Source organism: Chironomus tepperi, unplaced genomic scaffold (genome assembly GCF_022539635.2).
Source record: "Chironomus tepperi strain 1889 unplaced genomic scaffold, CSIRO-AGI_Ctep_v1 contig_298, whole genome shotgun sequence".
NCBI classification, from domain to species: domain Eukaryota; kingdom Metazoa; phylum Arthropoda; class Insecta; order Diptera; family Chironomidae; genus Chironomus; species Chironomus tepperi.
The window spans coordinates 535,017-559,545 of record NW_027226420.1 but is presented as its reverse complement, the minus strand read 5'-3'; the positions used below and the strand labels follow the sequence as shown (position 1 = coordinate 559,545).

The following is a 24,529-nucleotide window of genomic DNA, read 5'->3' as shown; positions in this document are numbered from 1 at the left end:
TGTCCAAATTGTATGTTGTTGAAACCTTTTTTAGATAAGAAGGCATGGCATGTTTGTAATTGATTTAAGTTTATTTCAAACTCTAAAAAGGGTATCACATTGTGGTGATTACGACTTAAATCTGGTTTAATTCATCCAGCGGAACTCGAAGTCTATTCGAGTTGAGTCAACTTTACCATTCAAAATCCGAGTCTACTTCGAGCTCTGCTTACCACAATTCGAAGCTAAATGAAGATCGCTACAGTTTGCAAAGAACTCATTGAAATTTGTATGAAATGTTATACTTCACAAGTGGAAACAGGATAAAATTTCATACAAATTTTGTTGGGTTTTAGAAAAACCGAAGCGAGTTCAAGTCAACCTCGACCACTCTTGAAAGTGTCGCATGAAGTTCGTTCTGTGGTTGGTTTCCAATATCAATTGAAATTCTGTTTACCAATAAGATCTGAAAATGTTTGATGATTTTAAGAGCAAAACCAAGTGAATCTCAAGATTTAAAACTAAATCTCAGGATTTACAATTTGATTTAAGCTTTCAAAATTTAATTCAATTTAAATTTTTTCAAATTCAAAATTTTTTCGAATTTAAAATTTAATTAAAATTTAAATTTTGAAGTCAATATTAAGTTCTGAGTCCAACAATGAGCTAAATCAGTGCTAGAAAATCGAGTAATTATCAATTTCAAACTCAAATCTCAGTGAATAAGTCAATTTTTGATTTAAGGACCAAAATCTCTTCCTAATTAATATTCAAATCATCTAACTGAAGGTCAAAGAAATGTAACAGAGAATTCCTCATCTTCAAACAACAAATTAAAAATGTGTACACATCGAAAGCGTAGATCGAATAAAAAAAATCAGAGATTATTTCTCTCGAGAACAGGCTAAGATGATGACCATTACAGTGTGCGTTCCATTAGAGAAATTCCTGAAAAACATGTTTTTGGCCAATTGAGTGGCACTAAGAGAAAGAAAATAAAAAGGCTTAAAAAACGACGAATATCAATATGATGATGATGATGATGAAAAAAAATTATCTGAGAAAAAAGAAATTGGGACAACTCACCGAAAAAAAAAATCTTTTTTTCTTCATTTGTTGATTCAAAACAAAAAAAAAAAAGAGTTAAAAAAGAAGAATTTCATGTAGAGATGTTGCGTGCTACGTTATTTCATCTTACACATATGAAATTTGTAGTTATTTCATTTCTCCTCATACACCTGTTTCTTCAAGCTTCAACAATCTTACGATGAGGGAACTTCTCTTTCATATTTATTACATTTCTTTCTCACTCTATGTTCCTATTCTATCGGTGGTATGTGTTTATAGTCATCAATACTCATACCATGCATTTCTGACCGGTTGATTTAGTTAATTTCGGGACATGATACTGTTAAATTACATTTTCATTCATTTTTCTTCTCTTACATCGTTGTCTTTTCTCTTCTCTTATGGCTATTGGATTCTCTTGTATCTTACATATGTGCCCCGTACCCAAAAAACACAACAACAAAAGTCATTCGACTGTATTTTAATTAAAATTTCTAGAAAAATTCAAAAATTGTGCAAAATCAACTCTTATGGATATAAAAATCCACTCATCTAGGCTGATATGAAGCATAAGAAAAATATTTGTGTCCAAAATAAAATGCTCAGACATTGATACTCGTTAATATACTCTGACCATTTTTCATGATATCGAGTGGAATGTCTTCTTTTATTTTATATTTGTACAGTCACTGCTTATTAATTTGAATATATTCGGTGTCTTTCTTCTTCTTCTTCTTCTTGGCATGTAGAGATGCTGTTAGAAAATTTTTTTATACATGACAGTCACAAAATGAGAAAAAATAAAAAAGTGGAAATAAATCTCTTCATTGGATTTACCCGTTGTTGTTGTTGTTTCTGTTGTTGGAATCAAAAAAGTTGGGAGTAGGCATGGTTTTGAAAAATCCAATCAAATCATGTGACTAAAGGTGTGGAATTGCCAATAACTTCATATTATTAATGTGTGGAAAATTTATTGATTTTCATCGGTTCTCAAAAAAATTTAATTCACTTTCTTTTTTAAAAAATTGGATTTAACGGTTTTCAAAAAATTGAATTTTTAACGGTTGTCAAAAATTTGAATTCTTAATTGTATTCAAAAATTCTATGATTTTTAAAAACTCTATGAAATTTTAACGGTTATGGAAAATTTGAATCTTCAAAACCATACAACAGCCAAACAAATTCAAATTATTTTCCCAACTGACATTATCATGTCACAATAATTACAAAAGAATACAAAGTAGTAATTTAAAAGCAATAAACCATTCATTACGAAAGAGAACATCCCAAATCAAAATAGCCTGCTTACCTGCCTTATTAAGCGTGAATATGATAAGACAAGTCTTACAAGTTTTGCACTCTTCTTTCTTCACTTTTAAGTGCTCGTTGTAAGATTACTATGCGTAGAGATGTAAACGCAAAAGAACCATAAAAAATTCTTCTTCTTGTTGCTTTCATTTCCTTTAAAACTCATTAAATTACATGCTGTAATAAGAACACGAAGAATGTTTTGATTACATTTTGGGGAGTAAAATGCGTGCAATATGAACGAACCAACAAACCTTCATTGAATTGATACTTTTAATGTGAAAATAATGTTTGCTATTAAACTGACTAAATATACTTAATTAAATTAATAATTCTTGCATTTCCTTCTTTTTCAGATTATCGGAATTAAACAATATCTAGTAAGGCCCAGCAGTCCATTTCAATGTAATTCGCTTAAAAGTGCATCACCAAACACAAGTGCTGCTTCATCGGAAAGTGGCAGTATACCATCCACATCGTACACAGAGCCGCTGATAGCAGAGGCTGTTTTACAAGCAAATGGAATACCGCTCAGCGATGTGATTAATGATGTAAGTCGGACCTACGACAAATTTTGCAATGTCATGGCACGTAACTGCTTAGAAGTTCAACTGTCATTAACTTTAATTTCGATACGAAGACATTAAGCCCTTAAGTCACGAATAAGCTACGTCAGGTGCAACTTATGTCCTTGAGTAGACTCAAAGTTATTACTTGCAATTTATTTTGACAAATCACCTAACAACACTGATTACTTTGACATAAATATTATAAAAAGAATTGAGTATGTGACATACGATAAAATATTGGCATTCAATTTCAAAATATGAGCCCGAGTGTGGTCACATTTATGCTAAACAAATTGTGCGATGTTATTTGTCTATCGATTTGCATATTTGAACAATAAAAAGTGCATATTTATACTAATGCACTTTTCTGATCGAACATAAAATTATTTATATTGGGATTTGTGTGCTTAAAAGAAAGGCTTTTTGTGATATACGGATGGATTTACGAGCTCATTTGTGGCTTTTTTGCTCATTAAATAGTTGAGAGATGTCATAAAAGTTTGTGGAACTAATTTGAAGTTTTGCTGATGCTTAGCTAGGTTTTTATGGATATTCTCTTAAATGATGAATGTGTTAGGCAGAATAAGAATTTGAGTTGAGCTCGTTAAGTCGATAATCTCCTGCCATTCATGATTAACTGCCACTTGACCTTTATAGCACCTGATTTTAATTGGTTCTAATCATAAATAGTTGCATTTGGATTCTAGCAATAAAATGTACAAAAGCCGATTCCATTCGTTGTAGAATCAATTAAATCGCACTATCTATATGCTCGAAATCTTAGCAGAACCAGTGCAACTTTGCAATCGTATTTTCGTAATGAAACAACTCAATACTGTTAAGTAAGCAATAAGCGCGTGGGCTTACATTGTAATTGATTCAGCATTCCATATTCGAACTATATCAATCATTACCAGATCTTACATCTCATATTTACTTGTTCTTAGTTTCCGATATTAAGCTTTTGCACTTGAAAAGCTGAAGGATCTTAAAGAATGACAGAGGATTTGTCTTCAATACCAATGCTCAACAGGCAATGGGCATGGTTTTATGATGCAGAATTACCTTTACGGTACCTAGAAGTGGTCACTTTGTCTGTGAGGGAATTTCATTGGTCCGCAGTTTATCAACTGAGCTAAGCAGACACGTTTGCCTTTTTGCTTGCTTACTTACTTCGCTGGCAGATCCATGAGCTCTCATAGAAAGCTGGTTCTGTCGCTGACTATAGTTTGTCAACATAAAGTCCAATACTATCTTCTATAAGCTTCTTAAAGCTCTAAAGTTAAATCAGAACCCAAATTTAATGTGAATTTTGTAGATGTTGAGTCGAATCGACATTTCCATACACAATTAAAGTCGACTTCAAGCTCTGCCTTAACCATTGCCCATCAATCATTTCCAACATGGCTTTCACTGATTTACAACATAAAAAAATTCTGTCAATTGACATAAGCACCTAGAAATTACCATTAGCAGAGTGCTTTGATACAAATTGCTGTTGACATGATTGACATCCGTCACAGTGACCTTATAGGAAATTGATAAGTGCTCAACTATCTAAAAAAATCTAAATTAAACCATAGGATCAGTTGGTTCAATATGAAATGATTCTGTTGTCAATGGAACTTTTTCAAGCATTTTATTTGATTTTTAAGCACTGTGTAGATTTTTTTATGAATGTGTGTTGTGACAAGCTCTTAATCACTTTCAATGGCAATGGCTGTATCTTATCGATATTATTTGAGCTGAAATAATTCTTCAATGTGAGAATCATGATTGAGGGAAATTTAGAAGTTTCTATAAATAAATGGTAGAAGTTGTAATTTATAGGCATATCCATAGTGCTGTTTCGATACAAAGGTCAGAAAAATATTATTTTTAAACATTTTATAGCATTTATGAGTTAAAAATAACAAATGTTTTTATCTTTACAATTTTTTTTTTCCAAATCCTTTTATCGCGATCATAATTCTTTCGCTATCTCAAAAAACTTAGTAGGTTAATATGAAGTTTTTGATAATAATAAGTGAGTAATCATAATAAAAGTCGAAAGTAAAAAAAAAAATATGTTTTTATATTGAAAAATATAAATTTAATGTGATAGTTAATTAAGATGATGGAATTGAATTATTTTGTACAAAAATACAACTTACTGACTTGACTGGTTGGGATATAAGTGATTGCCACAATATGACGAACTTAAAGACTTTTTTTTATATATTTTAATTACATCACAGTTTTTTTTTTATACATTATATTGCAGTGAATCAATGTCAGCTATTATTTTATTTTATATAATGACTAATTTTTCTTGAGAAAGGTATTATGGATGTAAACTTCGAACCTTTGACGTAGTTGTATCTCTGTTGGATGTATTCAGTTGTTACGTCTATCCTAAATTTCAATTTTTATGTTCCTATAATTCTGCAAGTCGGAGAATTTATTTAAAAAAAATGAATTTTTATTAAGAATTAACGGTTAAAAATTATTTTAAAATTAACGGTCAAAAAATATTTAAAATGAAAATGATGAAGTTCAAATATAGTTCAAAATTAACGGCAGAAAAATATTTGAAAATTAACGGCCAAATAAAATTTGAAGCAGTAAATTTCAAATTCATTAGAAGTTTGACGGACAAAAATTTTTAAAATTCCTTTCAAGTTCAAAATCTCCAATTTTCTAATAGACGTCATTGCTGATCACAGTCCGTAATATCTCTTAAGAAACACCATTAGATTATGTTGCTACAAAGTGTTTGTTTAGTAAACATAGTAAAAAAAATGCTTAAATAATTACCTTTTGTGGGTAATAAAGCAAACGCTGTTACTATCATCAAGAATATATTGTCTCATTATTCATAAAAAAATTTATTGTTGCTCAACTTTTGACCTGTTAAATTAAATATTTTTGTTCGATTGATAGGAAGCTATCGACGTAAGCGTACGAAATAAATTAAAGTATTTTATGAAGTTAGAATCAAAAAAATGAAGGAAAGCTAGCTTGTGATAGACAAATGACGAACAAGACATCATTAATGCACACAATGCTAATGCTCTTTTTGAACCTTAGAGGTCACATTTGTGATCAGAAATTATATATTATAAAGATTTTTTTAATTTTTTTTCGTCGTTACTTAAAGACTTGAGGCAAAAATCTTGACTGTTTATTAAAGAAGATTAGTTAATGGTGAACAGAAATAAGGAATCAAATTCAATAGGATGTGCTTATTTAATTACACGAACACTCATATTGAACACATTGGGGATTTGTTTTGAGTACATTTTTCAAGGCAATTTGCTTTTTGAATACTGATTAACAGGATTTTTGCAGAGTTTTTTAATGCCTAAGAGAATCTTATTGGATGGATTAATTGAATTTTATTGTTATGGTGATTGAAAACATTAATTTAGGTACTTAAATTAATATTTTGCAATTTCCTTTTTTAACGGTCATTTTGAATTTGAATTCTGATAGTCGTTCAGTAATCTGATTTCAACTCATTTCAGTTCATCTTCGTTAAAAATTATTTAAATTTTAAAAAGCTTGAAAATTTTAATTATTTTCTTAACGGTCTATTTGCATTCAGATTTAAAAAGTCGTTAAATGGGTTTAATTTTAAAATTATTTTCTTAACAGTCAATTTATATTCAAATTATTTGATTTTATATTCTTGAAATATTATTTAAATCCCAAAAAGTCGTTAAATGTTTAAAATTACTTTTAAGACGAAAACATTGAATTAAAATCATTTTTAAGCATTAAATCTTAAATTTTACATGCAATTTAATTTAATTTTAATCAAAATTTACATAATTCTTATAGTTATTATCCTGTCTGTTAATTAATTTTAATTTTAAAGTAATGAAAGTAATTCTGCTTAATTATGCAGATCAGATTAACATGTTTTCTTAAATATTTATACAAAATAGTACTCACAGGCTCAATTCCTTTAAATTAATGCAAAATTAATGACATTTGATCATTTGTAAGCTTATTATTATTGCATAATATCCTCATGTAAATGTGATGAAATTGTGATTTAAAAAGACACTTAACATGTGAGTAAGTTTATGCGTGATTATCATGAAATTACCTATTCCTATGTATGTGTTGTTAAGTTAAGTTTTCTATATTTGCATTGGAGACAATTTTTTTTTGTTGTCTTCTTTTTCCATCAATAAACTTTGACATCGAAACTCTTTTAAAATTACAATAATTCCTATATATAGCTACATATTTTATTTTTTTCGAAATATATTATTATTCTACAATTGTGTGACGACGTTTGTGGTATCAAAGGTGAAGCTCAGACGATAGCGACAATATCCGTCATTAACTCAAAGCAGAATATTTTAATTATAATTTTAAAGCTTAAATGTATAGCTTATGTTACGTTTGGCATGACATTAAAAGTTAAAAGAACTGTCACTGGCTTATTTTAATTTGCAGTAATGAGACGTGTGTAGCGTCATTTTTTTATGATTTGAGTTACATAGTTCACTGTTAAAAGCAGCTGACGGCAATTACATAGGGATTGCAATCCAGTTAGTTAAATGGCTGTAAACAACATGCAGAATAATGAAGAAGTACAATTTAATTGGAAAACTCGCGCGGTTATTATTTTCATTAAGATAAACATAATTAACGAAAATGAATCATGCATATGGAAGCCTTCAAGTAGTTTTTATGCTTATCATTCTAGATAATATAGTTAGTCTGTTTGTGTTATTGTCTGTTTTTATGCTTCTTATTTAGATAATGGATTTCAAATTTAATTTTACCGTTATATTTTTAAATTTGTTTGAACCGTTATTTTTGAAATGTTTTTTGAATTTTTATTAAATTTTGACCGTTAAATTTTCAAATAATTTTCAGTCGCTAATTTTTCAAGTTTTTTATGACGACTAACTAACTTTAAATCTCCTAGGAAAAATGCATTTAAGTCTTTCTCAAGTTCACACTTAATCCAGCCTTATTTTGCATAATCTATCATAAATTTTATGATTTCAATGAACGAACAGAAAAGATGTTTTCCATGAATTACACAAAGTACATTTATTACTTGAATTAAACTACAATTTTATGGCATTTCTACCTAGAATCTAAAAAACAATTTATTGTACGCAGGGTGCCAATTATAGTTATTGGAAGTTAATTTGGAATTTTTTTTTATTTAAAATTATAATTACACAAAGTTCACATGAAATCCTTTATTGCCGTATATTGAATGCTATTTTATTTGATTGAGGAAATTCTAGAATGTCATTTAGATTATTCATGAGCAGTTCTAATACAAAAAAAGTGAACCGACATCCGGACGGCAATAAAAATTTTTGTGGATCGAAATGTTTTCGGTCACAAAATCCTTTTTGGATGACATAAAGAATGTCATTTGATTTTTTTGGGACACACATAAATGACTTCCTTTTAAGAATTGGATCCGTTATGTGAATTGTCACATAAATTTAGAAGATTTCCTTTGTAAGACAGTTTTAGTAATCCTTACGACATGATAGCTTGGTCATTAATACCAAATCAACTGTTGTCAACACAAAACCTCATTCGAATGAGAATTTTAAAGCTATAACTTAACATCCATTAGAACAAGATATCTTCAAATCGCATCAAAAAACAAATTACCTTATAGCTGTCATCAGACTCATGTATCAGATTCGAAAATTGCACAAAATTCTATATATCAGAGGTGACTAAAACTATAATGGAGACAATTAATAAAGAAATAAGACATAAAACAACAGTAAAATTTTCAAATGACAAGAAAATCAATAATTTTGCATCGGTGAAATAAAATAAAAATAGTTATGAGCTAGTAACTGCTTTTCTGACGTTCTTTTCTGCGAAATGAGATGTATAATGTTACCAAACCAGAATAATGAATGAACATGGCTTGGACCAAACTCGAAAGTTGACTTGAATTTTCGAAAAAGTGGATTTTTCCATCAAAATTCAAGGCTAATTCTAGCTCTAGGCTTGGCTATTTTTAAGTAAATGTTATGACTGTTTAGAACCATATTAAGGCTCTAGAGAGGAACCTGTCAACATGACCTGAGCGTGACTCAAACCCACGCCTTCTTAATTACATTACAAGTGCTCTTACTAACTGATCTACCTAATATTCCTAAAGATTGTGACACAATACTGACTTAAACCTTCTTATCCATACAATCCCCATTGCACATCCAATATTATTGTATTTGACAAAACCACAAAAAATCTTCCAATGACATAAAATTTGATTTAATTAAGACTAATTATCATAGAATATTTTTAGTCAGTGACACACTTTTGAGACTTGCTGTATAACAAGTAGTCTTAGTGTTTGATGTCAGTTATAATATAAAAGGATTTTGAGCTTTTAAAATGTAATAATAAGAGAGTTAAGGAAATTAATATTAAGATAAAATTGCAGTGCTTAAAGTCTCAAAGAAAAAAGTACTAACTAATCCTAGTTAACGTGGGGAAAACTCGAAAATCTACGGGAAAACCCAACTTCTGTCACAAAAAGTTCTTCGAACTTAATTTACACATTGTGGAATTTTTCTAGTCAGCAGTAGAAGAAGATATCATAAATAACATCATTTGATGGGAATTAGACAATAAATAGTACAGATCTGTAATATAAAGCAATTAGTTACAATTTTATAGAACCTTAAATCCTATGAATTATCTTGTAATAGCTGAAGTTGTTTCCGAGTGGCACAACAGTCGCTAAGACATCGATACGTCGCTTTGTTGAAGACAAAACGTCGTAATGACGTGGACTGGTGCTTTGACATTGTACCGATTATTTAGCACATTTTGACAACAAACAATAAGAATTGCTGCACCAAGTCGCACGTGGATGGAATTTAATTAATAAAATCAATAATAAGAGAAGTTGTCGCACAATTTAAGATTATGGGTTCTTGAGACTGAGACCAAGACTTCCTTTTTGAGATTTGATGAGATTGAGACTTTCAAGGGTTCACTTGTAGTTTCGGCCTGGGTCTGAAGACTGACTAAGACTTTGGGAAACCCTATTTAAGTGGAAGGATGAGGATTGAATGAGCATTGAGTGACTGTTAATCGTTAAGCTGTACCATTAAGCTTGCTTTGTCCGAACCAAAAATGGTTAAACTGGCAGAACATTTAGTGCCTTATATTCCCATTGCTCCTATTCTATCCCCATGACCTCATATTTCAGTCCTCATCATTACTCTTTTTTTTAAAAATACCAAAATCAACATGACAGTTATATGCTTATATTGACATAAGTAATAAATGAATTCGTCACAAAGCCTACATACATAAATGGACATAAATGTAAAAAAAGAAAGAATTGATTTAGATATATAATTTTATTTGTAAATATTAATTAGTTTTCATAAAAAGAAATTGATCTCATTTTTTTAGAGCTTGACCGACTAGTTACGTCCATTTATTTAGTTGCGCAAAAAAAGACCATTTATTTTGCGATATTTCGGATATCAATTAGCAAGTAATATAAATATGACTGAAAGATATAACTTTTCATGTTTTCTCAAAAAATACGAAATATGACAGGACGGGCTGATAAATCATTCCTACTTATTCCAGTTTGTTGCTTTCTGATTTTAACTAGTCGTTGATAGTGGAAATGAAACTACTTAAAAATTCAATGTTTTAAATTATTGCGTAATGTCAAAAAAATTTGCAAATCAAAAGGATTAAGCGTTGACCTTTCCAAAATTGTCATTTTAAATATTTTATTGGAACTGATTTATCCTCGGAAACTTGCTAGAATAAAGTCATCTATTCCTCCATGTATATCATATGGATGTCACTTAATCATATTTTCTTAATGAATTTCGCACAGGCACGTGTATGCAAAATCCAATAACTTGTAACTATTTCTTGGAAAAGGATGCTCCTTTGCCATTTCCATTAACAAGCTTGTATTGGATTGTAGGAAGCAAATAATAAAAATAAATTAAATTAATATGCAGTTGATGACCATAATAAATTATAATAAAAAGAAACAAGGTTCGTCCACAAATTTATACACAATTTTTTTTTGGTGGGAAATTTAAATGCTAACTGGATGCGTGACGTCAAGGGCTCTAAACAAATGTACGAAAACAGTTATGCAGTTCAGGAACTGAAAGTAGATTAAAAATCCCCAATCAATGTGAATCCCCGGACAAAACAACAATATTAATCTTGACTATATTTGCTTCTTTTCAGTTCGACACATACCTACGTTCACTAAAAATCGATCAAAATAATATATGTTTGGTGACCGATGGACAACAACCACTTAGGCAGTGCCTACATCCCGAATCTGGTGCCAAAGATATTCATTTACCATCATATTATTGGAAATTCAATGATTTAAGGAAGGAGTATGGATGCTCAAAGTCAGGTGATTTATCACGTTCAACCGTACCAATTGCCGACGTAAAGTTGCCAAATATGCCTGCTGTTTCCACAGCTCAGTCAATATCATTAACAGACATTTTGAATGGTAAGTACAGCGAAACTTAAAACTTCTTTCCGTTTCATTAACAAGCAAAGCAGAAGAGAGCATACTTCGAGACATTTTCTTGCTGTATTTGTATTGCGTTGACTGTAAAAATAATATTTTTTTAAATTGATGGTAATTATATCTGTGAAGTACAAAAAGTACATGCAATCTGAATATGTTGTTTTGTTTTGTTCCGTTTACCTGGAAGTTATAATGACTATTATTCTAATCGTCATCTGACCCATTAAAAAAAATATAATAATAATACTAAATGTCTAATATCTCGAGCTATCATGTACATAACGAGAAATCAAATAATTGTCATTACATAGTTTTCCTCTATTTACTACGATTTATGTATGTCCAATTTTTTTGAACGTGAAATCTTCAACAGACAACAAAAAAACAATCAATCAGTTGTGATTTGTGAAGAAGCTGAATGTTCATCTTGTCAATCATGTCTATATGGCAAACAAATGGAAATTTGTCGTTTTTTTCATCACCAAATAAAGTCATCAAATATTATCATAACTCTTGCTTCTGCTGCATATTCCTTAATTATACTTCTTTTTTTTTTGTCGTCAGTGGACATAGCAAACAAGTGGCATTTTTTATTTGATGATTTTAATATTTCATTGATGTTAAGAATATGTTAAATGAATGGATTATAAATCCACAAAAAATGAGACAAAATTTTATGCTTTCCGGATCTATTTTTCATAAATATTTTTGACATTTGATTCTTATTTATGTGATTTTACATGGTAATCTTATGATATTTATTAGAATATTTTGTGATTTATTAATATTAGCATATCTATTTTGTAAGTTAGTTGTCAACTGCTTCAGATTTAAAAATTAAAATTGTAACCGGTTTCAAAAATTTGAAAATTCCTTCGTTGTGACAAGCTCAAAATTAACAAAAGTCAGTCAACTTCAACTTAATTATAATTATGACTTTCACCAGCTTTTAACGATTTTCAAAAAATTTTGAATTTCTTCGTCCAAAATTGTAACGGATTTCAAAAATTTGAATTCATTACTTGAGTTTGTCAGCTAACTTCAAGTCAATCGAAATAATGACTCATTCCAAAAATCAAAAAATCATAACGTTTTTCAAAAATTTAAATTCTCTTTCGTTAAGTTTGCCAGCCAACTTCATGATTATCAAGTAGATAATTTAAAAAAATAATTTAACGGTCATTCAATTTAATTAAAAGACATTCAAAGCTAAATGATTGCTTCTTAAGTACACATTCTAAATCCTCAATTATCCGAGCATTAACATCACTTCCATCAGAAATGATAAATGATTATTAGAAAGATCTCTTTATGTCCATTTTATTATTACTTTACATTAATGAGGCTTAATGTAATTAATCTGTTAAATTGAACAACAATAATAAATGAATTATTTCAATTCATTAATATTAAAATCAGGATGTGTACCATGAAATGTGCAAATATAATCATTAAAATCGAATTACTATGTATCGATAATATTTGCAAAAATAAAAAATAAAGAATTTTAATTATATTAGATCAGAATCAATAGAAATATATCATGCATTGATCAAATCAAAATGCTATAACTTATTCAAAGCAAGTAAGAATTAATGTATTCTCATCGTCATTAACGAAATGCGCGCATTGCATTCAATATTCTTGCTGCTTTGACCCGATATGATAATTAGTCATGTGTGTATTATATATAGACATTATATTTATAATTATTATTGGACGTTACAGTTGTAATTTCATTCAAAGTCAACTATATCTGAATATTAAGCAATTATTGGTGCTGGCGGGGAATCTGGTTTGATTTGGAATTGCGGAGCTGGAAGTTGACTTGATCTGAGTTGAGTCAAATCGACTTCGAGCTCTGCAATTAACAATCGAACCAGATTCCTGCCAGTACCCATAATATGACGAATTCAAGCTCCTGTGGAATTGCCATCAAGAATCCACATATTCAAATATAAAGGAATGAAGTCTTAAAAATTAGAGAAAATTGGCTCGAGTTAGTCAGTCAATTATTAATTACCGAAAAAAATATCTCTTATGCTTACAAGTATGTTAATTGAACGATCACGTTGTCTCAATTTATTCAAAAAAAAAAACTCAATTTTTTTTTTCTTCTATTTCTCTTTAATCCATTGTACGCTAATTACTAATTTATAAAATTTCACTTTTTTTTCTATTCACAGAAATGGAACTGAAGCCTTGTGCAGATAGCGATTTTTATATCAAAGAATCTAGAGATATGATCACAATTGTGCAATCAATGATAATTGCAGGTAATTACTAATATGTATATCTATGTATAAATATAGGTAATGAAAAGCAGTTTCGCTAACACTTTACCATATGATTGTTTTATAATCAACGAAAAAAGCTCATACTTGATATGTGTGTAACATTGACCAAGCTAACGCACACAGACATGCTGTATTTTATTATCATTTGCTGCTGATGCTGCATCCGACTCTCTCTTTTTTCCATTCATTTTCAATTTTAAATTAATAAATCCAATTGTGTGCAAAAATTTTACGTCAGTTTTATTGCTTTTTGTTCGCATCGACGTAAAACCTTAAATTAATTTTTGTGTGAATTTATTTAAATTAATTTAAGAATTTTTTTTTTGTTTATTTTCGGCATTTAAAACATTCGAGAACACACATTATAGCTTGAAAATTGCATAAATCGCTGATATCCATGGGCAATTAGCTTTTTTTCAAAGTCTCAACTTTTTTTCTACGTGAATTCTTTTGTATTTCCTCACTCAAACGCTTAAAATTAAATTAATTTAATTGTTTATTATAATTTATTAATTGGAAAATCGAGTGAGAAAAACTTCGCAAGTCATAGTTCCATTTTTACCGTGAAAAGACATTAATGGATTAAATTTTTATAGGTTTTAAGTACAAAAAGATCCCTGTTAAAATTATAATACTTTAATCACTTGTTTTTTGTGTCTGAAAAGTTTCTTGTAAGTGCGCAAACAATAATGATGTCTAATAACAATCAATAAGACTGACTACGTAATTCATTTGATTTGGAAGTAATGAAAAGACGTAAAAATGATGAAGATCAAGTGGTAAACGGAGTGTTTTCTAAGTTCTTGTTTCTATTTTGCACACTTGAAGATGTTTTGTTTATTTTGATGGCTAGCTTGATAGCTGTGTATACGTCAGAGTGTGATTTTAAAGTTGAATTGACATGCAAGGTGTTGAATGAATTTTTGAGATTTTAACGTTCATATTAAATTTGAATTTTTTCTCAAGTTCAAAAACTTTCGTTAAATTTTCAAATTTTGAACTTCTGTTAATCTTTCGTTTGAATTTCTTAAGTTCAAAATTTTTGTTAAATTTCAAATTCTGAACTTTCAATAATCTTTTGCTTGATAAGCTCAAAACTTTTCGCTAACTTTCAAATTTTGAACTTCCGTTAATTTTTCGTTTGAATTCCTTAGTTTCAAAAATTCAACGTTCATTTCAAATTCAAATAAACTCATTAAAATTTTAAAATCAGAATTTCCGTTAATTTTATTCTTCATTTTTTTTTTTTTTTTCAAAAATCAATTGAATAATTACAAGCTTTAAATAGCCATCAATTTGATTTATTGTTGAACAACAAAAGATTTTTATTTGACTTTGAAAAAGCCTTTTAATTGAGAGAATTTAAAAATAATCATTCATTTAATACCTCAAATTTGCTTGAAATTCATCCAATAAATTAATTAAAATGCTTCTTAATTTACCTAATTAGTAATGATTGCAATTTATTTGATGAACATTTTAATTTTAAAAATCAAAAAATTTTTTTTTATTTATGAATGACAAGCTGTGTTATAAACTTAAGTAATTCATCGACCGCTTACTTGCGTTGCTAATATCTTAGTTGTTTTTAAATTATATGAGATATAGTCAGTGGATAATTTGTATCTGAAACAGATAGGAGTCGATAGAGTTTTGAAATTTTTGCTTTTAATGACAAGACATGTCTTTAAAAACAAAATAATAACAAATTTATGCAAGTGTACACAGTGGACACGCGAAACTTTTAATCCATGGATGGAAAAATTACATTTTAACGCCAGTCATTGTGATACGTCTTATTTTGATCTTACCACACGTGACCTAATGGAATTTACCAGTCGGTGTGAAACAATTGAAGTAAAAATAATTAGCTATATTTTGGGTATGGAGATAGGAATTTCCAAAAAAGAACATAAATTTCATTTTAATGCTACGTGATTTTAATCCATGTAGATTAGGCACAAAAATGAAGATAAATTGTTGATTCTATGGATAAAAAATTTCGATTTTTTGCCAAAATTATTTCAAAAGTTAATTAAAAGATTTTAAGCACCTATATCTTGTTGCCTGACGTGAAGGAATTGAAAAATAACAAAGAAAATACATTTTCATGAGCTAAACATTACGCAATGTGATTGAATAATTATGAGCATTTAGTAGTCAGATACCTGTTAGAGCAGTAGCAGGTATGTATCTGTATGGTGTAAAGGAAATGATGAAGAAATCGGGAAATTATTTATTAAAAATACATAAAATAAAATATTGTTAATATGGGTCATGCATGAATTTGTTTAGTGATATTATCTCGGTCTTTTTTTAGATATAATTATTCAACGTTGACTGCTCAGTTGATGATTTTCTGTAATTTGCTTTTACTCTTGCTGCATCATTATAATCCATTAATTTATTTTTATACCATTGGTAATGGCCACAACAACAACAAACTAGAGTCGCGATAGATAATGAGAGAAAGATGACATTTTGTGCTGTAACTAGGCAACAAGTGCTACAACATTATGACATGAATTAATTATGTTCAGTAATGTGCAATTATGCATGTTACGTTCTCTCTCAACCATTTCTTTCTGAATAATCATTATATGCTTATTTTTTTTTAGTTCTTTATAATTTAGTCTTAACACTTAAAGTTTATAGACCATATGTGCATTTGAAACTAGTAAGAAAGTTGCTAGTCGTGGCTGGACAGAGCAGCATTAAATATGTGATTTCTGAAAGATTTAATAAACTAAACTAAGTAAATTTATTTTGAAAAATAACGGCTAAAATAATTTTGAAAAATAACGGCTTAAATAAATTTGAAAATTAAGGTTCAAAATAAGTTCAAAGTAATGTTGAAAAATTAGGTTCAAAATTAGTTCAAAAATCAGGTTCTAAATAACGGCAAGAATAAATTTGAAAATTAAGTTCAAAATAGATTTAGAAAACGGATTTTGATCTTTTGAAAAACAACGATTTGACCAAAATTCGAAATTAACTGTCAAAATAAATTTGAAAAAATCAAAATAAATTTGGAAAATGCCCACAAAAATTCAAATTTTTGAAAAACGGTTTTAAAAAAAATTAAAAATTATCAAAAAAATTCAATTCACTCCAAAAAATCCACTTTTTTTTTTTTTTTTTTTGCAATTTCCAACCATAATTTAACAACTTTATCAAAACTGTAGCGTCATGTACGCATATTTTAAGGTTAAAAAAGTGTTATATGCCTAAAAAGTTTAATGAAATTCATAAAAAACATCGTACATTTGATATATGTGTGCCTCTTGGTCACTAGAGAGTGAACATAAAAAAAAAAACTAAATGATTATTTCTGACAGCAAAATGACGTCAAATCATGATAATCTCCATGAGAAACCCGTTCATAATCATCATCATCATTGTCGTCAACACATTGATGATTTAATGTTTACAAAGTCAAAGTGGTGGAAGTATAGAAATTATTATTATTATATCTTTTTTGCAAGTCAGCGTGTTTCGGCCACAAACATTGACTTTTGAATGTCTTATTTCTATTAATATCTTCTTTTTGATTCTTTTTTTTTGAAGAATTTACGTTTACACTTGTTTGAGCACTGCTAATAATATTCATAAATTGTAATATTTTGCATATTAAATCCCTAATTTTGTTAATTGTTTCTCACATATATTTTTACAGGTCACAATTTTAATCCGAATGAGGTTGTCAATCAGTCTTTAGAACCTGGAATTTGGTAAGTCATAATTTCATAACATTTTAATGATGATTGGAAGCAATTTATTAGGCTACCTTAAAAGTCGTGAACTTATCAAACTCGATGTCGATAAGTGGACATGATAAGAAATTTCTATAAATGGCAGTCTCATTATTCCTTATATCATGCGATACGTAATGTAAACGTGAAAATATTTATTAATGCCTCAATAAATCCCCGCTTATCTTTTTTTGCAATTTTTTTGCCGGCATATTTTCTCGTCTAAAACGTCACTTTTATTAAGATAAGCACGTGTTGGACAAATTAGAACATTCATGTGCATGAAGATTGGATTTTTTGTCAGCTGATTAGATATGTACATGTATGATGAGATAATAGACTACATACTAATGAGTATCAATGTATTTAGGGAAGATGATAAGCATTGCAAAAGAATCATTTTTGTAAGGAATAACTAACACCTACTCATTAGACCTATAATGCTCTACATTTGAATAAAAAATACATTCATCTTATGCATAATACGGTATAATGCATGAAAAGAAATGTAAAATAAGCAGCTGGTATTTTGAACACGTTCAAAGAGCGAACGTTATCAGTAGTCACTAGAATATTGACCAGTTTGTGTGTGTATGCTATGATATTTTGGTGTAATGTTCTATACTAGCTTACTACTGGTTTTGAATTTCTAGCATAATTCGAGACTAAAGCGCATATTTGTGTTCTAATTCATATTTTGAAAGTTTCAAATTTAACGGTTTTCAAAAATTCAAATTTTAACGGTTTTAAATAATTTAAATTCTAACGGTTTTCAAAAATTCAAATTCTAACGGGTTTCAAAAATTCAAATTTTAACGGTTTTCAAAATTTCAAATTTTAACGGTTTTTTTTTCTAAAATTTAAATTCTAATTGAGTTCAAAGATTCAAATTTCAACCATTTTCAAAATTCAAAAATTAACAGTTTTCAAATTTGATTTTAATCATTTGACGATCAGTCAAAGTGTCTTGAGCGTCAAGATGATTACAGAGAAAAGTAATTCAAGAAAATTTAAGTTAAAAACTCAATTTCATCTCTTTTAACTCTCAATTTTTTTCATGAGCTGTAAACCATCTGTTTATACACAAACTATTAGAAATAAAATAGAGCAGTAGTTTTGAAAGAAGTCTATAACATTACTCTACAATAATAAAGTTGCTTACTTGCTTATACTCATATATAGGGAGGATTAAATGTGTTGCTTACTCAAAGAAATAGTATCGAACACATGAAAAACATTTCATATACAAATGTAATGATGAATCCACATTTTCAAGTGTTTTTTTTTTAATATTATTTTTGTTCATTAGTTTGCTTCCACACATAGGTTAAACCAAAAGCATATTTTTAGGGTGTTTTTTAATTAATTGCAGCTAAAAATTAATTCAAGTCTAAAATTGTGAAGTGATTCGTCTTAAATAATAACAATAATAATTAATTAGTGTTTAAAAAAAACTTGAAAAAAGTTTACAGACAGAATCAGTGTAAACGTCACAAGTGTTACAAATCGTAGATTAAAGTACGCGAAGTGTTTTTCTGTTTTTTTACGAAACACCTTTTTGAACAGTCGGCGAAGAAAAAGCAATTTGTATGCTCAACAACTTTTGATAAGAAGTTAAAATACATTTTATTTTTCAAAGGCTTTATTTATTTGTGTGATATACATACATAAAAATTCATGTACAAAAGAGATCCTATTATAAAAACAGCAAAAGTGTACTGAAAAAAAAAGAAGCATCTTATCAGCAATTAAGTGAGTAAGTAAGAAAGTTGAATTCTCACTGATGTTCTTATCAAAGGTCATCAAAGATTTGATTTGTTCGTGATTTTTCCTATTCAACTTGCGTTCACTATTACGTACTTACTGTTTTTATGAGATTTTTTGTGCTGTTCTAGAGTCATTTTTAGCATGTTTTGCTAATCGAAAACGTGATTCTGTTTCTATTTTGATTTGAGTTGGGGGGAAATATGAGGAAATGTGTGAACTATGCTAAACGGTTTTCAAAAATTCGAATTTTTCCTCGTTTCAAAAATTCAAAATTTAGTAGATTTCTAGTAATTAAATTTTGGCTGTTTTCATAATTTCGAATTTTTCCTGGTTTCAAAAATTTGAATTTTAACGGGTTTCAAAAATTAGAATTTTGACAGTTAAGAAATTAAAATCAGTTTTTTAAAATTCAAATTTGATTGGTTATCAAAATTCAATAATTAACGAATTTTAAAAATTCTAACAATAACGGTTTTCAAAAATTTAAACTTTAACAATTTTCCGAAATTCAAATCAAAGCCAACTTCAAGTAAGACAAATTCAAAATTTAACAGTTTTCAAAAATTCAAAGAAAAATAACCAAATCGAAGCCAAATTCAAGCTCAATATTTTTAAAAAAACGTTGAAAAATTCAAATATTCAAAATAAATATCTTGAAAAATTTCAAAATTTAACGGTTTTCAAAAAATTAATATTTTCGGTTTTAAAAAATTCAAACATTAACGGCTTCCAAAAATTCAAAATTTAACGGATTTCAAAAATACAAAATTCAATGGTTATCAATATTCAAAATTAACGGCTGTCAAAAATTCAAATATTAACGCTTTTCAAAAATTCAAACTTGAATCGTTTTCAAAAATTCAAATTGAAGCCAACTTCAAGTGCAAGCAATTCAAAATTTAACAGTTTTCAAAAATTCAATGAAAAAAAATCCATATTTACTTCCAGTACAACATTTTATGAATTTTTGAAGAAGAAAAAAACGTTAAAAAATTCAAATATTCAAAATAAATAGCTAATAAGAATTCAAACTTTAACGGTTTTCAAAAATACAAAATTTAACGATTTTCAAGAAATTCAAATTATTGGCTTTCAAAAATTCAAGTTTCAACGGCTTTTAAAAATTCAGATGCTAACAGTTTTCAAATATTTGAAATTTAACGGATTTTAAAAATTCAAAAAGGAAGCCAAGATTAGAATTGAAGCCAACTTCAAGTACAACATTTTATGAATTTTTGCAAAAAATAAACGTTGAAAATTGAATTTTTTAAATGTGAAAATCACAATAAGAATGAAAATAAGCATTTACTGTGGGAATATCAAAAAATCGTTCACGGCTATTCTTTGTCTCATTGCATTTCTCATGCTCATTTTCGTGCGTTTAACAATTTTGGAATTCGTGACGTGTGTACTGTGTCTTCGGTAACATAATGATGATTTTTCGCGGCGATTATAATTTAAAAAGTAGAAAAATGAGTAATTTATGGTCGTTATTATACTAATCGTTTGCTCTAAACTCTTTAACGATCAAAATAGATACAAATTAACTTTTTAAAATTATTTTAATGGTTCCATCACGCAATTCTCAATCTTAACAATTTTTTTTTTTACAAAATGACTTATTGTGCAATTCCGCTGCTGTACTTCCATTGCATACTTTTATTTTATTATTATTATTAAGTACACTGACGACAAATGCACAAAATAATGCATTCAACAATTTTTTTTTTATTTTTTTATTATTTTAAGCAATGTCATGACTTTTTTTTTTTTACTTCAACTGTGCATGAATTAACACTATTTTTCGGAGTCAGTTGCTCGTTTCTTTGTAATACGATGAACACAGAAAAATAATAATAAAAAAAAAATGAAATCTAGGTTGAAAAACTATATGAGAAATTCCAAAAATTCCAATAATACTTTGTGCTAAGTGGAAAATCTTGGTGAAAATTTTAATTCCATTCTTCAATGAATGAACATTTTTTTTTAAACGCATTGCAAGAAGAAAAATAATTGAATCAAGTACAATGAGCTGCGAGGCACAAAAGTCAGTACATATTAATGGATTTAACGGAAGATTTTTGTATTGTTCGATAGTTTTTTTTTGGGTATTGAATTTTTGTGGATTTTCGATTTTTATCAATTTATGAGAGTAATTTGAATGCTGGTGACGAGCATATTATGCATGAAAGTTTTGAAAATAAAATGCAAGAGAAAACGGTTGGAAAAATTTTGAAATTCTAATTTTGTTAAAATGAAAATTAACGGCTACAAAAAATTTGAATTTCTTCGATAAATAACAGTTAAAAAGTGTTTGAATTTTGGTTTTTATCAAAACAAAAACCGCCAAAAAAGTTTCAATTTGAAATTTTGTCAAAAAATAACGGTCAAAAAAAATTTAAATTTTAAATTCGTTAGAAAATTGTCAAAAAATTTTGAATTTAGAAGTTTGTCAAAATAACGGTAAAAAAATTTAAATTTAAATTTAGTCCAAAACTAAATGTTCAAAAATTTTTGAATTTTGAATTTCGTCAAAAATTAACGGTCAAATAATATTTGAATTGAAAATTTCGTCAAATAATTCGAACAAATTGAAATATTTTCTAACCGAAATTTTTTCTTTCAATTCAAAAATGCTTTCAACTGTCTTTCCACAAACTTTTAACTGTAATCCAACTTGTAAGCATAAAATCGAGTAAAAATCCACACCCAAGCCTACTACGAACTCGAAATTTTCATTCAATACTTTCCATACCCCCATATTTGCTGTACATATTTACATTATCATCTGAATTTATTGTTTTGGATGCAGTTCATAAGCATCCTTCAAACTGTTTGATGTCTATAGTACTTCGTCAAATATGAAAAAACTGTAAGAGATGAAAAAAAAAAAAAAAAAAAAAAAATTATTCAATATTGCTTATAAAATTCTATATTTACTTTGTACTCCAAAAGCACAATAATAATTATATTGTTGACGTTATCTCCACGTAGTCTCGCACATTTTTTTCTTCTGTGTTGCTTGACATTTTTTTTTTATTTTCTCATTTGGTGATTAGTCTTAGTTCGCCGAAAAAGAAGAAAGGAATCAAGAAATTTTTGTTGCCTTTTCTGTGCGCAAGGTTATGGCTTTTTATCGGTCTATCAAGTTGATTAATATTAGCTAATCGGGTGTCAAAAATTAATGACAGCTTTTTTTATCGTGCTAGATAAGATTTCAAAAAATAAAAAAAAAAAGTTACAGAGTGCAAAAGAAATTAAGTTAAGTAAATATCGTGTGACATCAACTTTTAAAGACAATTGATGAGTTTTGTAGCTACTTTCTAGAGCAGTTAAATTTGACATTCCTGAATAAAACAATGTTAATTGTTGATTGTTCATGGAAGCTGCTATTAGCTCAGTGCATGGCTGAGTTTAAAAGGAGTTGACTTCTTATTAGGTCACGTTCAGGTGTTGTAGAGTTGATAGTCATTGTTACTAGTTCCCGAGCGATGCCTATTTCCTTATTTCGATGGTCATACAGATCAGTTGTGATTCATGACTTCCCATAGGTGTCACTTGTCGTTCTAACAGTTGCTGGCTTCCACTTGCCAATTTCCAATACCATGCGCAACAATATCAGCTCTTGAGCGGCACAATGTGTCGAAATTAGCCGTCAAGCTACAGCCAGACCAATCTTGCATCTTAACGTTACAATATCGACAAATTAGGCACCACTAGCAAGCACGTTGTGCTGTTCGGTGTTGCAATTTAAACAAATTCCGTTAAAATTGAATATTTTGGTACATAAATGATTGCTAAATGTCCAAAATTGTCCAATTATCCATGAAATAAGACGATATTACAATAACAGTGAATAACAGCTCATTTCAAGCACTTAATATGTCCAAATACACCTACCTACATGTTCCTTTCAAAAATTATCTAAAAATTTCTTTAAAGTCAATTGCTTCTTATCATCATTATTAAGCGGCAGTAAATGAGAAATTGAGAATTTTTAATTTATTTATTTTTTTTCTACTTTTTTACAGCTCAATCGATGATGAAATAGATGGTAATTGTATAGTGCGTGCTAGAGGACTTCCATGGCAAAGCAGTGATCAAGATATAGCAAAATTTTTCCGTGGATTGAATGTTGCTAAGTAAGTGCCTGTACACATTATAATTAAAGAGATTAAGCACTAATCGAAATGAGTTTTAATTAATTCCTATTTTATTCAATAATTGACTCTCTATCTGTCTTTGTCTCCCTATTTATAATACTTGTAAACGTAAACATTGTAGAGGTGGAGTTGCTTTATGTTTATCTCCACAAGGACGTCGAAACGGTGAAGCATTAATTAGATTCGTTTCGCAAGAACATAGAGACATGGCACTTAAAAGACACAAGCACCACATTGGATCGAGATACATTGAGGTAAATTTATTGTGTATTATCATTTCTCTTTGTTTCACTTTTTATTTCTCTTTGGTGAAAAACTAGCAGTGATGGCAAGTTTAGTTTCTCTTTAAAGCGCATTTTGAGTTTTAAAAATTTAACGGTTTTTAAAAATTCAAATTTAGTCATGAACTATGATTTGGAACGAAAACGGTCCAAAAATATTCAAAATTAACGGTCAAAAAGTATTTAAAAATTAACGGTTAAGGAAATTTCAAAAATTGAGATTCAAAAATTAACAGTAAAAAATATTCAAAAATTAACGGTTGAACAATATTCAAAAATTAACGATCTAAAAAAATTTCTAAAATTAAAGCCCAAAAAATTAACGGTCATGAAATTTTCAAAAATTAACGGTCAAAAAATATTCAAATTGTAATTTTAAATTATTTTGAAAATTTAACGGATTCTTTTACATGACGCGTTTCTTATCCGACAAACTGCAAGCTATACCAACACTTACCATCTACTAATAGTCACTTAAAATGAGAAGAAATCAAAAAGAGAGAATGAGAAACCTCCGTTAAGCGGATTAAATTACATTTCATTATAAGTTTTCATTACAAAATATATAGTACATAATACAATTGTCTATTTTTTATTGCAGGTGTATCGTGCCACCGGAGAAGACTTTTTGGCTGTCGCTGGTGGTGCATCCAATGAGGCACAAACATTTTTATCAAAAGGTGCTCAAGTAATCATACGAATGCGTGGACTTCCATATGACTGTACAGCGAATCAAGTGGTTTGTTCTTTATTACCTTATGACTTCAATTAACGCTTTTTTAATTGTAATGATGACTTTGCTAATTTATTTTTGTTATTCT

The 24,529-nt window shown here is 28.6% G+C and overlaps 1 protein-coding gene across 6 annotated transcripts in view; it reads left to right on the top strand.

Annotated features, from left to right (window-relative positions):
• The window catches only part of fus (epithelial splicing regulatory protein fusilli), a 38,732-nt gene that overhangs the window by 2,007 nt on the left and 12,196 nt on the right, over positions 1-24,529 (top strand). For all 6 annotated transcript variants that reach the window (XM_070642752.1, XM_070642753.1, XM_070642751.1 and 3 more), the window contains exons 3-9: positions 2,712-2,906; positions 11,148-11,427; positions 13,635-13,724; positions 17,422-17,476; positions 23,296-23,406; positions 23,549-23,681; positions 24,310-24,447. In XM_070642752.1, coding sequence (XP_070498853.1) covers positions 2,712-2,906; positions 11,148-11,427; positions 13,635-13,724; positions 17,422-17,476; positions 23,296-23,406; positions 23,549-23,681; positions 24,310-24,447 — 1,002 coding nt within the window. The remainder of the gene's footprint in view (positions 1-2,711; positions 2,907-11,147; positions 11,428-13,634; positions 13,725-17,421; positions 17,477-23,295; positions 23,407-23,548; positions 23,682-24,309; positions 24,448-24,529) is intronic.